The 16,242-nt window shown below is 39.9% G+C and overlaps 1 protein-coding gene across 10 annotated transcripts in view; it reads left to right on the top strand.

The window, feature by feature from the left end:
• The first annotated feature begins 2,662 nt into the window (after nucleotides 1-2,662).
• Nucleotides 2,663-16,242, top strand: part of RGS7 (regulator of G protein signaling 7) — a 246,431-nt gene continuing 232,851 nt past the window's right edge. For 3 of the 10 annotated variants that reach the window (XM_032102209.1, XM_032102210.1, XM_032102211.1), the window contains exons 1-2: nucleotides 2,664-3,066; nucleotides 4,173-4,284. In XM_032102209.1, the coding sequence (XP_031958100.1) occupies nucleotides 4,207-4,284 (78 nt within the window). In that variant the 5' untranslated portion in view covers nucleotides 2,664-3,066; nucleotides 4,173-4,206. Of the gene's footprint in view, nucleotides 3,067-4,172; nucleotides 4,285-16,242 lie in introns of all 10 variants that reach the window. The other 7 variants (XM_032102212.1, XM_032102205.1, XM_032102214.1 and 4 more) reach the window with 5 other exon arrangements.

Below are 16,242 nucleotides of genomic sequence, written 5' to 3' on the forward strand. Positions count from 1 at the left end.
AAAGTGGTGGCAAAAAGAAATTTTCTTGGGTTGTTTCTGATCTTCTCTTCTGCTTAACCTCATTAGAGTTCCGAGCTTCTACATCATTTAGACAGTGGACATGCTGGTGAAGTTGAAAAAATTTTGGTGTGCTTCAGTATAGCAAGTTTGTAATTGTGAGATACATCGCTGAGATGTTTAAGTTATTCCTCTGGTTCTGAAGACAAGATTAAAAACTATGTGGAATACAGTTCCTTTTGATGTTCCTGAAGAAACACCTATTAACTTCAGTGGGCCCAAGTAATTGCTCTGCTTCAGAACGGCATTTATGTTAATAAAATTTGATTATTTTTGAAGAAAATATATAAACCTTGCCTATTAGTATAGGAGTTTGTATTTTACTTGTAAAATAATCAGAATGGTTAAAACAAAGTTAAAGCAAAGGCAAAATTGGAGGCAGCATAGCCAAAATCTAACTCAGCTGGGGATGCCTCTGCCCTTAGTTTTAAGGACATTCTCAGAAAATAAAAGCTTGGAAAATGTTGCTGCCTAAATTAGTCACTTTGTTGGGGAGCTTTCCAATGACACATAACTGCTACCAAGATCTATTTGCAGAATACCTTACAGAAAGTAGGCAGTTTGAAGTCATATTTTGAACAATTTCATGTAGGTAGTCCAAGAACTGTAGTACAAAAGAGTTTCATTTTATGGGGGTTTCTTTTCTCCCTTACATTAGCAACAAAAAGAGGCAGAGTAAGAAAACAAATATTTGGTCTTTTTGGAAACTTGCTAGTGTTTGATTTTTATGCCCTTTAACACAATTACTACGTTAAGTGTTGGCTGGCAGAGCAAGTGGAAAGAATATGTGCACTATCAATATTTTTAAGGATTTTCCTCCTATCCATCTTTAAGGGTAAAATTACATTTGAATTATATTTTGTGCAGTTCCCATTTTACTCTGAAAAAGAAATTTAGACACCTGTCTGATAAATAAGATTTTGAGTTTATTTTGATGCCATACAACCACAAGGGTGTCACTTGTGTTCTTAGCACATCTTGGGAGGCATTTCCCTTGTCTTCTAGTGCACCTGTCAGACTTACAAAGTCAAGTCACTGAGCTCTGAACACTGCAGTGCTGCTCGTCTGGGATGTCTGTGAAAGCTGGGGAAATTAGAGACTGAGATCTTTATTGCTGGTTCCCATTTCTCAACGGTGGGCTGGGCTGAATCAGAGAATCTATTGGAAGATTAATATTTTGATCTGACTTTAGTAACCTCACCAAGATGCTACTGTATGTCAAGTGAATTTTAGTAGGAAACAGGTCTTTTCTCAGTTCTCTGTTTATTCTTTGGCTTAATAAATTCCTCAGCCAACTACTTTCAACACTGATACTTCTTCACTTTATGCTCATGCTGTTGAATTCTTTCCCTTGTTCTCTTCCACCTCAAAACTCCAGAGTTCTCTCTTTTCCACACCATTTGTTTTCACATTTCCTTTTCCTTGTGACATGCTAAATTATTCTCCTCTATCAAAGTTGAGACGCACAATATCTGTCTGCTACAGAGCTTCTTTTCTTTGCTGCCAGTGGATCTCATTGAACAGAGCTGATGGTTCTTATTGTGTCATTTCACCTTTTACTACTTCTGTCCCTGAAAAACATTCCTATTCGGGATGGAGATCACCTTTCTTTATTCTGGTGTTCATTCTAGGACCATTATCAAACTTATGTCTTCCTTCCCTCAGCTCTCCAAGAAGGCCAGATCAGCTCTATCCTTTTTCCTTCATCTTGTTGTGGCCACTGTGACTCCCTATCGTTGCCTAAGTTGATTTACCACATCCTCTGTTAAAGTATCTGAAGGCATCTGCGGCAGTTTGAAAGAGTAGCTTAAAAGTAGCTGCAGTGAGTAGTTGATAATAACAAACTTCCTGCAGGATAATGTTGGTTTGAGGCTCTCTGAGATGTGAGAGAGGTAGAACAAGTAAGGGTGAAGATGACCCAGTACGCATGGAAACCTCTCTGCTTGAATTATGTGATTTACCAGCACACACTCCACAAGGTGCAGTGCGCAGTAGAGGATTCTTTTGCAAGATCATTCTTGTCATAAGAGTTACTGTTTCCAGAAAAGACACTTTCAAATGGGAATATACCAAAGCTTAACCTCTTAAGTATCTTGTGTTCTTGTGAATGTTGAGTCCTGGGAATTTCAAACCCCTTGCAAAAGCAAAGTATTCTTGTCTGCAAGTGATGGGGAAGTTAAGACTGACAGACCTGATCTTTTTCTTTTATCGTGGCCAATGCGAGGCCTTCACAAATTAGGCAGTTGCCTAGGACATAGCAAAACAGTCCCGAGGGTGTCTTGAGGTGTCCTCAGGGCTTCTTCCTATCTGCATGAAACAGACTTGTTCTCTGCTCTCTCTGTTCCACTGCTCAGGGAAGTCTTCAGTGCCAGCAGAGCACAAGCTCTCCCTAGTTTTCAATGAAAAAAATACATGAGGTGTCCAGCATAAGACAGAGGAAGAGGCAGATTCCCTGTTGCTGTCGGTAAAGAAATATGAAGGAGGCGACACAGTTTCCCCACCAACTCCCCCTTTCCTTCCCTCCCCTATCCCATTAGCCCACATTCTCTTCCTGCTCAGCCCTCCAGTGTTGCCTAATCCCATTTACAGGGGCTGCTGCCAGGTCTGCTGGCAGCTGCAGTTTCTTGGCCGCTGTTTTCGGTGAGGGAGCCGAGAGCGCCGAGGAAGAGGAGGAGAGGGAAGGAGGAGGAGGAAGGCTGCTGCTGTGTGGAGGAGCGGCGGCAGCGGCAGCACCTTTGACGTGCCCGTTCCCCACGTGACGGCCGCTCCATTGCGGGGAGGGAGCTGAGCTGCCGCCGCTCCGGCAGAGCACGGGAGAGCCGCAGCCTCGGCGGCGGCAGCGGCAGCAGCAGCGCCTCCGCCCGCAGTGCGTGTGTGTGCGTGTGTGTGATGAGCGATCGCCGCGTCCCTCCGCCCGCTGCCGGCTGAGACCCACCGCGCGGGGCGCGCCAGGAGCAGCAGGAGGAGGCGAGGAGCGGCGGCCAGCGCGCAGTGACCTTGGCCCAGGAGGTAACCGAGCGGGCGGGCTCCGCGCCCCTCCGCGCCCCCGCCCCGCGCCTCCCGCGGGGGGCCGAGGCCCCGCTCCCGCCGGGCCCCCGGGCGGTGCCGCCGCTGCCGCCGCTGTCCGCGGTGCTGGAACTGCGGGCGCCGCGCCGGGCTCCGCGCCGGGCTGCCCGCGGGCGAGCCTGTCCGCCCGGCCTTTGGCCGCCCAGAGCAGAGCCGCGCACCCCCGGCGGGCGGTGCGGGGGCAGCGCGGGCCGGCCGGCGGACGGGGGGCAGCGAAGCCCGAACACGAGAGGTCTGGGGGGCTGGGGAGGGCTCGGGAGGGTAGTGCTTGGAGCAGGGCTCGGCGGTTCTCCGGGCTCTCCGCATCCGCCGGTGTGGTCTGTAGATGGAGCACATTCTTACACCTGCGTGCAAAGCCGGAGCTACGGCATGATCCGAGCTCCTGCTTAGTGCAGCTCCCGTGTGACCCGGGGGAGGGCGGGGAGGAGACGGGGCTGGCAGGGAGCCGGTGTTCGGCTGTAAAGTGTGATGAAAGTAGGTGAAAGCAACCGGAACTGTGTTCTGGCTTGTTTCTTCATTTTCCCTCGTCACCTGCTCCCCTGCCCCGGTGTACGTACGAGCACAGATGTGCTGGTGAATTACAGGGAAGTTCAAAGCGTGTGGTTCGTTTTTTGTGCGTCTGAATGTTGTGAAAGTTGCTACGACCCGAGCCGTGAGCAGAGGGCACTGCTGAATACACGTCATGGGCCGAGTCAGTCCCCCCAAAACTGGCCTGGAAGGTGCAGAGCGTCCCTTGGTGAAGCCCCTACAGAGGAGGAAAGAGCGCTTTGTGAGGAGGCGTCTGTGTGATGTGGTGGTTAGCGGTGTGTTCCGAGTGACAATTCATTAACGTCTAAATTAGATCAACACCTTACATCCATTATTTACCGGCAAAAGAGCAATGACAGTAAATGGTGAATTAGCAACTTCGCTGCAATGTAAATATCTGTTGGAGTAAGAGCATACACTGATTTTAATAACATGTTGGTAGAAAGTCAGGTCCATTAATCATCAGGGAAGCAAAGAGACCTGAGGCGATGCCCTATTGAAACCACTTTTACCTTTTACAGTGCAACATCCAAAAGCGGATCAAATTTGTGGGACATGGCACAAGGAAATAATTATGGTCAAAGCAGCAATGGGGTGGCTGATGAATCCCCAAACATGCTGGTGTACAGAAAGGTAAGACTTTGTATTTTTCAGAAGCTGAGGAAAGTGAGGTCCTGGACTCTTTTGCCTAGCAAGTGAAGCCATTATTTTTGCTGTTTCTCTCCAATTTCTTGAACAGAGAAATGACTGTATGTGTTATTTGAAATGGTAAAATCTGCACGCATCAACATTGCATCTTGTTCAGAAACAGCTGCTTTTCAGTTTGAGATACTTGATGTATTTCAGTCACCTTCTGCATTGATACGTATAATGCATGATGGTGGTGACGTGCCAGAGACTGGAACACGTTTGAGGTCAAGTGTTCACTTGTAAAGTCTAATTGTAAAATGAATTAATACTTATTAAAGCTAAATATTAACTGTACAATGCAGTATTTCTGTCTCGTGCAGGGAAGTCGGAACCATTAAATTATTTCATGCGAGGGGAAAAATTGATTAAAGATCTCACTTATCTGCCATTGCCACAACTTAAAAAACCCCAAACACATACACTCCAGAATTTTTCTCTGGGAAGACTTCTAATGTAGTTATTCCAACAACATCAATACACAAAATTTCCAGGTATTGAACTGTAATAATGAGGCTTATTTGGTGATCATGCTGCTTTAATTTAAGTGAGAGTAAATTCTTGGAGATTCTGAGATGCCCTTATACATTTTTTAAATAAAGAATTAGTCGCATTTATGAAAAAAGAATAACAAATTCTAATAATAATGGAGAAAAAATAATTTTGCTGTTGCAAACTGAAATAAATAATTATACAACTACTTGTTTATTCTTAGAACACAGTGCTTTCTAACTTGTTTGTGGTTGTTTTTATCAGGTGGAAAAAATCAATGCTTTTACTTTGTTAGAGGCATTGACTTTTCCCCTTACAAGTTAACAGTAATAGAAAGCATCTGATATATGCTCAGTTTAGTCTTAAAGGTGAACTGAAGTATCATCAGTAACTGTGGTAAGTGTTCTTTTCCCAGAAAATAAAAAATAGTCTCAAATTGAAGTCTGATGCATGCTTTTTTTCTCTTCCTATTTTCAGATATGTTGCTGATTTCACTTAGTTTGTTGTAGCTGCTATTTTGTGAAATTAGGCTCCTTTTACATAAGTGAATGAATTTATGAACCTAACTGTGGTTATCCTTCTAAGAATGCACTAAGATTACCTTGCCATTAACACCACAAGTGTTCCAAAAGGCAATTGTATACATGAAAACATGCTGCACATATGAAAAGCAGTAAGCCAAATCTTATATTGTTCGTTATAGGTTTTTGATCTTTCCAAACAGAATCTTTCCACATTTGCCATTTACTTCAATGCTGGAAAAAAAGGTTTTTCTCAGCTTATTTGCTACACAGATGGGCAACACAGAGAAACTGTTTATCTCTTCCTGTGCTGAGTCTGGTAAAATTTGTGGTAAAATTTGTAACCTATGGTATTTATTATGACCTCATGCCAAAATTTATCATTGCCTATGGGCAGCATCGCCTCTGAGCAGTGTGCAGATTGAATGGAATGGCTGAGGCAAGTGATGAGAGTCCTGGTGATGCAGGGGAGATTTGAAAATGAGGAGTGGGAATAGGGCACACCACTGTGGAGTATGCTCGGCAAATCAAGACGTCAAACACCTCGCTTGTTCTCTGCGATATATCTGTAGAGGGATGATATGAATTTGCATCCTTCAGTGCAGCAGTGGTCCTTCCCTTGCAGTCACTGAAGTGCAAGTGGTGCTATGAGTATTAAACTTTGAAAAATACTGACCTTCTACAGCATTACCTGCCCTGTTTGTTTTTGTTTGTCTACTTATTTTTGTAGCATGGTGAATTAAAGAGAATTTCAGATTATGCACACTGTGTTCAAGTATTGAGAGAAAACTAAGTATCCCTTCCTTTGGCAGTACTCAAGGAATGGGCAACAAAATAATAGAAAACTTTTCAAAAAAGTCGTCTGCCTTTTCTTGAAATAGGATGTACTGTAAGCAAACATGGTCTAAATTCTGGGTCTAGAACATAAGAGGAGGGTCATCAAGTGGAAATAATTTCACTTTAGAATGTATCATCCCTGAGTATAATTCTTTAATAGGAACAACAAATGACAGGATTCCTTGTAATACATTTGAAAACACAATACTTATCTCTCTGTCTGTCATTGTGTTGGGAATGAAAGCATTGTGTGAACAAAGAACTAGATCTGACAGCTTCATGAAGGACTCTCTTTTTTGGCCAACTGGAAAAGTATTAACAGTTTTTAGAAACAAATATAAACATGCTATTGGCTGGATTCAGTCCGAACTGAATTTGAAGTCTTATATTTTGGGTAATGTTGCTGAAATGCACGAAAGTGGAAATGTTTTCTTCCAGTGGTTTATACATCAAGAGATGGAATAGCACACATTTTGTGATATCTGTACTTGCAAAGAATAGGTGGGACATCTCTTACTTATGTTAATGAAGAGCTAAAATTTGGCTGTGCTGAGTGAAGACTGTTATTTTGGCGATAAACCACAATTTTGTAATCTAGTCATTCTGCTAGTCTGTCTAACTTTCAGACACAATCTGAACTAAGTATGTTCTGAACTACATGGAGTTACAGCTCTGTGTTGCCTAAATCCTGATTCTGTCAGGAGCATTTGATAGAAAATTCTATACAGAATGAAGTTCTAGAGTTTTCAAATTTGGTTTTTAAGGCTGAGTTGTTATTAGAATCCCTACTGCGCTCTAAGTAAATTTCAAACACTTGACAAAAAGAGGATGTTTTTCTATTTTTTAAAATGTATTTGTTATTTGATTAGTTGCTTATTTGAAGAATTGAACAATTGATAATCAAATTGTAATCTCAAGTCATGTAGAGCATAAATAGTGTCTTATTCTCATAGGAGCTTTTATTCCTAGGCAGAGAAGAGTTTCATTAGACTTTGCTTTCATAAAAGAATTAAAAAAAAATCAGCATAGGAGAATTAAATATTCAATACATACATAACTTAGAATTCTTATTTGAATCTGGAAAAGATAGCAGCACAGATAAGTAGTTCCCTATATAATTTTTACTCTGCCTTTTAATATGCTCATGTCAGTGTTTTTATGCCTTGGGGAATAATTTTTATTTTAATAGAATGTCAGCTGCATTATTCTTTTTGTCTATCAGCCTAATTATAAAGTAATGACATGTGACACATCATTGGCACTGACATACCTTAGAAAAAGTCCTGAATTTTTCTGCTGCTAGCCTGAGGCAAATCTGAAAAATGTAAAACCCCTCTTTTTGCTTCTTCTCTGACAGAGTCCATTCCAGTCAGCAATTAAAAGAGATGAGAGAATCCATAGTATTTTAACATCACAAATTTTTCATGCAGAAATCTCATTTTGGCAATGCTAACTTGCTGCTGCAAGCTAGTCTTAGGGAAGAAACTTGAGATGTAGTAGTGTAGTAGAAGGCCCATACTGTAAAGCTTTTTCAAGTTTCAGAGCCTGACCTGCCTCTATTTTTTTTTTTTTTAATTATTATTATTTTTAATCTCTGCACAAATAATTAAAAGAGTAAGAATTTTCTGTGAGGAGCTTCTATTTTAGACCTACTACTGCTCTTGCTAAACCTTTGTTTATCAATCTGGTCTCTGCTTTGCTTACTTTTTATTCAAGCATATGCTGCAAGTATTAGGAGTTCCAATTTGCAAGTTTAATGGTTATTGTATTGCTGTCTGAACTAGCTTAATTTGAGAGCGGATACCTTTATTTCATAGAAATAAGATTATCCTGGTCTGAAAGGTAATATTCTTGTGACTGAGATTTTGGCTCTCTACCTATCTCACTGCCCCAAGTATTAAAATAGCTTTTGCCAAGTCTCATTAGAATCACTAACTGTGGGGCTTTCAATGTTCTAATAAAGATAATGAGGTGTTTGTTCTGTTTCTGTGACAATTGTGGAAGGTCATATATACCAGTACTCATGTATGATGAGGACTGAATTTGTAATCTCAAACTCCTTACTTTATCATGATCTGATATTCTTCATAGAAACCACGCCTCCAAAGCACAATACTTTCCAGTGTTGTTGTAAATGAGCAGTAGCCATGCAGGGACAACATGTGAGCAAATAGTGACACCATCTTCTAATAACCGCTCTCCTCTCCTCTGCTTCCACCAGAGGTGGCTTCCAGTGTAGTCTGCAGATAATACTGTGCTCTCATGTGACCTTTATCAGCTGCTCCCTAAAAAAGATGGTTGGTAGAAAATGGTATCATGGTTAACTGTATTCCTTAGAGCCTGCGAGAAGGACATTTTAGGTGGATTTTTCTAAGTTCTGTCACTCACTTTGAGAAGGGAAGAATCACTCTGATACTATACATTTCTAAATATGCCATGACAATCTATGAAGGTATCTTGTTTGTTACTTTATTAAGTAGGAAAAGTCAGGGTGCTCTAAGGTTCTAGAGATAAGTAGTGTGTGGGGGGTTTGTGTGTTTTTTCCTATTGTGTTTATAAATTTATTTAAAGTTTTATATATTAAATTACACTGTACCTCCAGATTATGCTGTTTCTTCTTCTTCGAAGAAGAGAGACACTGGTGTGAGTCTGGTTGGTGGTCTTGGTATTATTCCAACACTCATCATTATAGAATTGATGGGGAAAGGTCCACATTTGTGAACCTCAGGAATTCCTGCTCTAGGATGAAAAGAATTTACCTTTCTATCCAATAAGTTATGAGGGTGTTGTCCAGTCCTGGAGTAGCTGGTAGATAGTGAAGTAAGCTTTTGCATAGAGAAATTAGAGAGCAAGAACTTAATAGAGATGGACAGAATAGTTGCTGGATCCTGTAGAGTGCCTTTTGTTTCTCTGTATGCTCTCACCCTCTTGTTTTGTATCTATCCTCTGTGCAGATTCGCTTTGCTGTATCCTCTCCTGGAATGGTTATAGTTAGTACTCAGTGTAGTGTGTATCTAAATTTTGTCATAATTTATAAGAAAAGCAGTATAAAGGATTTGATTGTCTTCACAACTATATAGAATGACTGATAATTCCAAGGAAACTCGATTAAAAAAAAAAAAAATGTGTCTGAGTCTGCAGGTGGCTATATCAGCAAGAAGGGCACTTGCCCTGTTTTGGTAATTCCTGCTGGTATTTTCTGTCCTTTCTGTTCTCCTCTTCCTTCCACTAGGTGTAGAAATACATCAAGTGATACTGCAGTGAGAGGTTTACTGCTGCTTCCTGTTCAGAGCTTGATGTGCTCGTATCACTGGCATTACTGTCAAATGCAAAAACTCCACAGCATTCTGTGCCACCATGTTACTTCCTTTCTCCATCCCACATGTGCCATCTGAAAAATGTATGTGCCTGTTTTGATTGTGCATTGTCATTTTCAGTTTCTCTGCTTCTTTCCTTTGAAGCAGTCTACATTTGTAGCTATGGAAACAATGATGCTGTTGAGAGTGACGTGCAATATCGAGGCAGAAATTGTTTGTTTTGGAGTTTTGTTTTCTTTTAGTTCAGGCTTAAAACATTTTTGTGGACTGCAGGAATTTTTATAGTAAGCTCTATCATACCATAATATTTGACAGATCCCCACCAAAGCTGATGTGAACTATACTGTTAAATACAATAAAATACTTGCATGTAAATACAACTTTAAAAAATATGTTATTTTCCCAATTCGGGAGTCTCATACCAGTTGAAGTATAGTTGTAACTTTTAGTATAGGAACCTTTACACCCACTTCTTCAAATCAGTTTGTAAAAGCTGCAAAAAGAGAAGAAATTTGGCTTAATTTCCACAGTAAAATGGTCAGCTGAGAATTTTGACTCTTTGGTCCTGATTGCCGCTAGCTACTAAAAACAAACAAAAGAAAATCCGGGTCCAGCCTAGAAAGAACAAACCAAAGTAAACAGCAGAATTTATTTACTGTTTTCAACATGCTTTAAAACTTTTCTCACAGAGTTGTGCAAAGGAAAACTGTGCAGGTATATAGTAATAAAAAAGTGTGAAAAATAGCTGGTTTTCAACTATGACTAAAAAATAAAGCTTTTGTGAAAGAGATACATAGAATTCTATGTGTTCTATTCTCTGTGTTACAGATGGGTAAACTGAGGTGTGACAGTGACCTTTCAGAGCAGAGGAAAAACTAAAAATCCTTTTATTTTTGGTAAAAAATGGAGCAAACTATTTTCTACAGAAGAGGGAGCCATTAGGACTAAGACTGCAAAATACTACCTGGAATGTCTTCCATTATTCCCATTCTTTTTTCCCTTCTGTTTGTGTTTTTTTTTTTTTTTTTTTTTTTTTTTATGGACAGATTGTAGTAGTAGGGCAAGAAAAGTCTGGATTATAGTAGTGGTAATATGAATCTTGCCAAAATGTATAAGGGAAGAAAACTTTGAGGGTGGGCTTAGTACCAGTAGAGATGGAAACATCTTCAGATGAAACTTTGAGATGATGATGCATTGAAGAAAAAGTACATGTGCAATTTCCCATGGTGAAGGGATCAGCTGAGAATTTTGATTTTTGGTGAGAGATTGCCACCAGCTACAACTGATGATAAAGCTGATGATAAAAAAGGTTGAGTTAGTTATTAACGTGCGTGTTGGTTCTAAGAGTAACTGGAATAGATACAGTGGAAATGAGACTGGCTGGGAAGCCACAGGGGACGTTGGAGCTGAACTGTCTGAGAAGCAGAGTTGGGAACAGCAGTTTCATTTGGTGCATGAGAGCAGCCTGGGTTAGTGCAGGAGAGCAGGCTGGCTAAGAAATAGAGCTGTAGGAACAGGTATAGGAGCATCTCATAAATCCATTGCAACTGTCAGGGGAAGCTTTTACTAGATAACATACAGACTTCTTAACTGAGAGGAATGGGATCGTGGCATTTGGACTACTTAGCCTCCAAAAATTTGGGGCTGGTTTTGTGCTTGTGTGTGTATTTATCTGTGTTTGAAAGCTTCCTTTGTCAGATGCTGCTGTGAATCTTTCTCAGGTTGGAATGCTCGGTGTGTCTCTGAGAAGACAGTTTTACAGGCTTAGTTTTAGAGAAGCTGCCTTGTCCGTGAAGGTGTTCAGGGCATTAAAAAGCAGAGACATCACTCTTGCTTTCTCTTACTGTTACTGCCTTCTTACTGTTATTCCCTCAAATATACTTCTGGCTAAAAATTTATTGCTGATGATTAGAAACTGGAAAGATGACACTGTAATATATATTTTATCCATATTTTTCCAATGAAGAGGCCTATTTTTCAAGATTTTTATAGTTGTAGTATTTCTACTCAGTTGAGGACATCTTGATAGCTGTTAAATGAAACGGAAGTCAAATAGATCCATGGTGTCATTCAAAGAAGAAATCCTTTTGGGGAAGACTCTAAGAATTTATCATGTAGTATTCATATCAAACATGTGCGGGTTTAAATCTGAAATACCTCAGTCAAGAGCCAAATAAGCACCAAGAACCATCTGGTTAGAAATTGATCCATTACAGTGAAATGATCATTCTCCTGGCATTCTTGTACTGTTTTTACCGAAACTGGGTAAAATGGGAATTTTGAAGCCGTATTAGCTTCTGTGCATCACTTCTGCTGGAGTTGTGTGTTTGCTTTCTTTCTCTGACCTGTGCTGAATCCTGTTTGACTAATGTAGTGTGAAGTTCTAGGGGGTAAGGATTGTGCCACAGAGAAAGAGATAGCAAACACAGAGGATCTATTCACAATGCAGTTCAGATATACAAGGATTATCTAGCTGAAAGTGAAAACTGCTCACTGTAACGCCAAAGGAATTCTTTTTTTCTTCCATTTATTCTTGATGATGAAGATGGTTGTATAATGTGAATGTACATGTGTGTATAAGCATATGCATATCCTTCCAGCCATGCAGAGTCCTGCTGCCCTAAGACCTATGGATTATTGATTCATAATTGAGTCGCTGTGACCAAATGGTTGTATTAAAATATATATACAATTTGTATTTAAATATATAATATTTTTTGTTACAGTATATCATGTTTGCAATGTAACGCTATTGTATATTTTCTTCCGTGTTATGAAAATGAACTGCACTGAAATATTTCGATTAGCTGTTTAAAAGCACCATTAATTCTGATGGAAAACTACAGTTTTTCTGATTTCCTTTTATATCAGGATGAATAAGCAGTTTACTGAATGCCTTTTGAAAGACATATTAGTGCTTCTTAACACCTACACTTCTCTGAACTAGAAAGTAAGAAGTATTAATCTTCTGTGAGCTCGATTCTGCCTCAGATATAGATTCATGGCATCTCTTGATATCAGCAGGAGCCATACAATTGCGTTTGATGTAGAATCAATATCAAAAATGAAAAATCTTAAGAATAACCCTCAAAGTTACAGAAACTTGAGGCAGGTATTTTAGAGGAAGAGTTCTCTTTATGTTATACACTTCTGCTTGTATGGAGGAGAAAATACAGAACATTTTGTGGCTGTACCACAAAACCCCTGATGCTAGCATTTTAGTGCTGCAGGCATAAGTTCAAAACTGTGAAACAGGATGGCTTCTTAGTAGCAAATGCAAAAATTAGTTGTGAATAATGAATGGTATCCTATAAGGCTATGCTAAATTTTCTGTGTGTCCCGAGTAGTTTATGTTAGTTGTGTCATCTGTAAAATAGGTGGTCTGAGGCATAATTAAACAAGCCTAAGTGAAATTCTGTAAATATCTGTGTACTTTGTGCAGAGTACCTTAAGTTCATCTAAGTACTACATTAGATGGTAAAGTACTACAGTTAGAAATATGCAGTTTTAGACAACCAGGATGCTATAAACAAGAGTTCTGTACATACAGCTGCTCACAGCATTACTAGTTTTCAAATGTCTCAGTTTCTTTAAGAGTTACTAAGCAACAAAAATTCTCATTCAAGTCACTAGGAGCTAAAGGTTTTTAGTACCCTTTCATAAATCATGTCTGTGACTTGGTGGAGTCATCGCACTACCTGCATGAAATATTTAGATTTTGGCTCCTGTGATCTGGAGGGCATATCAGTGTCCATCACAGTAGAGGAGCCATACTAATGCCCAGTAAAGTTAATGCATTGGTTTGGTTTCCAAAAGTGAGGAGAAATACCTTTGGCTTGTTTGAAAGATGAATGACTGATACAGTGCTTTATCTGTGCTCATTTCTTAAAAATCTGTATTGCAAGAATGGTACCTCTGCTATAGAAAAATCTTTTCAGACTTTAACCGATGTGGTGCTCTACAGACCGTTGTGACCTGAAGCACTTAGGTTTGTTTGGAATGGAAAAAAAATAGTTCTGATACTGCTTTCTCTTTACCATCAACTCCGCTTCTATAGCGTTATTTTTGGATGTTGACATTTGTGTTCAGCAGTTTACTGAACACACTGTCCTGTTCTTATATTGAGGTAGTGTTTGTATCTCATTTTGAGGTACATTCAGAAGAAAAGCCTCTGGAAATATTCTATTTATGTAGCTGTACTTGTATTTATCTGTGATGCATCTGTCACTGTCATGCCATCAGCCTTTTAACAGACACTGTGGTGCACAGCTGGTGACGCAAGCCATAGCCAACGCTCTGGAATTCTTTTGCTTTACGTATTTTTCTCTCCAGAAATTAAGGGCTAACTTTGATTTCAGGATACTGGACTTGAAAATAATTTCTAGTTCTGCATTCCAAAGTTTAGGATCTCTTAACTATAAATTGCAGAAAAGAAGATGTGCTGTTGTGCAGGGCAAAGCACAGGGCCTTCACTTGCCATCTCTATGTTAGATATGTCTGTGTTTAATTTTAAATGTATTGAAGATCTATCCGTCTTACTTCCCCTTAAAACAGGCATTCTATCCTTTGTGTCCTGTAAAATTGTTTATTTCAATAGATCATTATATGGGGTTTATTCTTGGTCACTTTTGGCAGTATTAAAGGATATGGAGTAGGTTCAAGGACAAAGTGCTGAGTGTGAGGCACGGGGAGAAAAATACTAACATTGCCTCGCTCTGTCACTTGCAATACTCTGTATTCTTGGGAGCTATACCACCAATTGCTCTGGCTGGTGACTATGGAGAGACAGTCAGGGATGAACAGGACCCCCAGAATTCTGCAGGTGCTCCAGAAACGGTGCTCAAGCTTCACTAGGTGGTGCTCTTCCTCCTGGGTAGGGAACACGCATTGAACAGGGACGCTGAGAGGGATTCTCTTGAGGAAACAATGAACGCTGGTCTCATAAAGAGGTCTTCCATGTTAGATGTTGATGTTGGTACCACTGGCCTGGTCAAACTGTTGCTCAACTTTTTGATGGTGGTTTTAATTCATTGATCCTTGTTCTGCAGCTTCCTGGGTGGGAAGTCTCTACTGTCACCATGCGTCCATCAGTCAGTCTAAACACTGCTGTTAATTGCCTGCACTCGTGTTACACACTGGAGGCTGCTGGGCTTAGCATTCTGTTGGCAAACTGAAAGGATAATTTTTGTGCATAAGGTTTGCAGTCTAAGTATGAAACAAGAGGTGTTGAAGTGATTTAGGGAGACCAGTCAGAAAAGGCTGAGACTAGGTAATTTTCATGTTTCCATCAATGCATGGAATGGTCTTCATATCACCTTCAAAATAGTATTTGAGGATCACCAAAATAGAACTGAAACTTGCTACAAATTCAGTCGGTGACATGATTTGGCTCAAATGTCAGTGGTTTTATTTTTTATCTTGACAGGTCTGAGCAAGAAGAAATATCGTTCTGTGTTCTCACTTTTCTCCCATATCCTACCTTTTTGACCTTTGCATATAATCCATATAGACGTGATAAATGGATTTTAGCTGAGTAGGCCATGGCTGGTATGAATATATTAGCATCAGTTTAAATTATAGCCATGTGGTTGTTTGCATTGATATATTTTTTGTCCTTTTTCCAAGCTATCTTGAATAGTACTTAAAAGATGGACTTTTTATGTGCATATCTATTAGCCACTTAGACTTCAGAATGTTACTAGAAATGCATTGTTACCTATCCTGGGGACAGCCTTGAATGTCTGAAACACGTAGAAGATGCAGTTGAGGGTGAAAGTGCCTCTTCTTTTCTTTTTTCTTTTATTTTTTTAGGCTAAGTTCTTTCCTATTTACCTTGTTGAAGTAGACGTGCAATTTTGCCTTATTTATGTGGCCCAAAGTGCAGAGTAACTGCTGTTCTCACTGAAGTGATTAAGGGTAATTCCTTAAAAAGTAGTGCTACAAGGTTTCAATGTTGGTGAAGTGCTACTACTGAAGTTGTTACAGGCTGGGGCTCTGGTGGTGGTGTACTAGAGGTGTGAATTCCAGCTTTTTTGTTTTCCACTGAAGTAGGCTACATTGTAGAAGGAAACAGATGAAACATTAAAAAAAATACAATGTTTTCCATTTTTCCTTCAAAGAAAATAAATATAATGACGAATTTTGAATAACTTGGTTCTTCTTCAAGCTAAGTAAGTTTTTACAGTTGATATATCAATTTTAACATTAACTATTAATGCAGTGAATGACATCTGACAAGTGAGAATAAAGGACATAATACTCATTAGCCAGCATGGCACCTTTCTCCTGAAAAAAGAGATGGATGGTGTCTTGAGGACATAACCTTCATTAGAACACCGTGGCAAAACAGTGGCAGAGAGCATGTTATAAATTCAACAGTAGCCATACTCTTTGCCAAGTCTAGAATGATTTGTGATGAGTGCTCTGTTACATCTCTGTCCTAATGTCAGATCTCAGGTGATTGTCCCCCTATAAGGCTGAAAATGATCATGCAGGGGGAGACTGAAAGCGTGAGACAAAAATTGTCTAGGTTGTGCTGCTGAGTGGTTTTGAGAAAACCCCTCCATATCAAGTGAGCTGAAAGGCATATAGGCAGTTCGTGCTTAACTTTGGATACAGGTAAGGAAAAGGTAGGTATTATTTTAAATAATATGTGAAACAGCATCTGTCTCAAAAGTAAATGACCCCTTTCCTCTTCTCTATGAAGGAAGTTGGAGCAACAGAAACTCTTGATTTGT

This window comes from Corvus moneduloides, chromosome 3 (assembly GCF_009650955.1).
Source record: "Corvus moneduloides isolate bCorMon1 chromosome 3, bCorMon1.pri, whole genome shotgun sequence".
NCBI classification, from domain to species: Eukaryota; Metazoa; Chordata; class Aves; order Passeriformes; family Corvidae; genus Corvus; species Corvus moneduloides.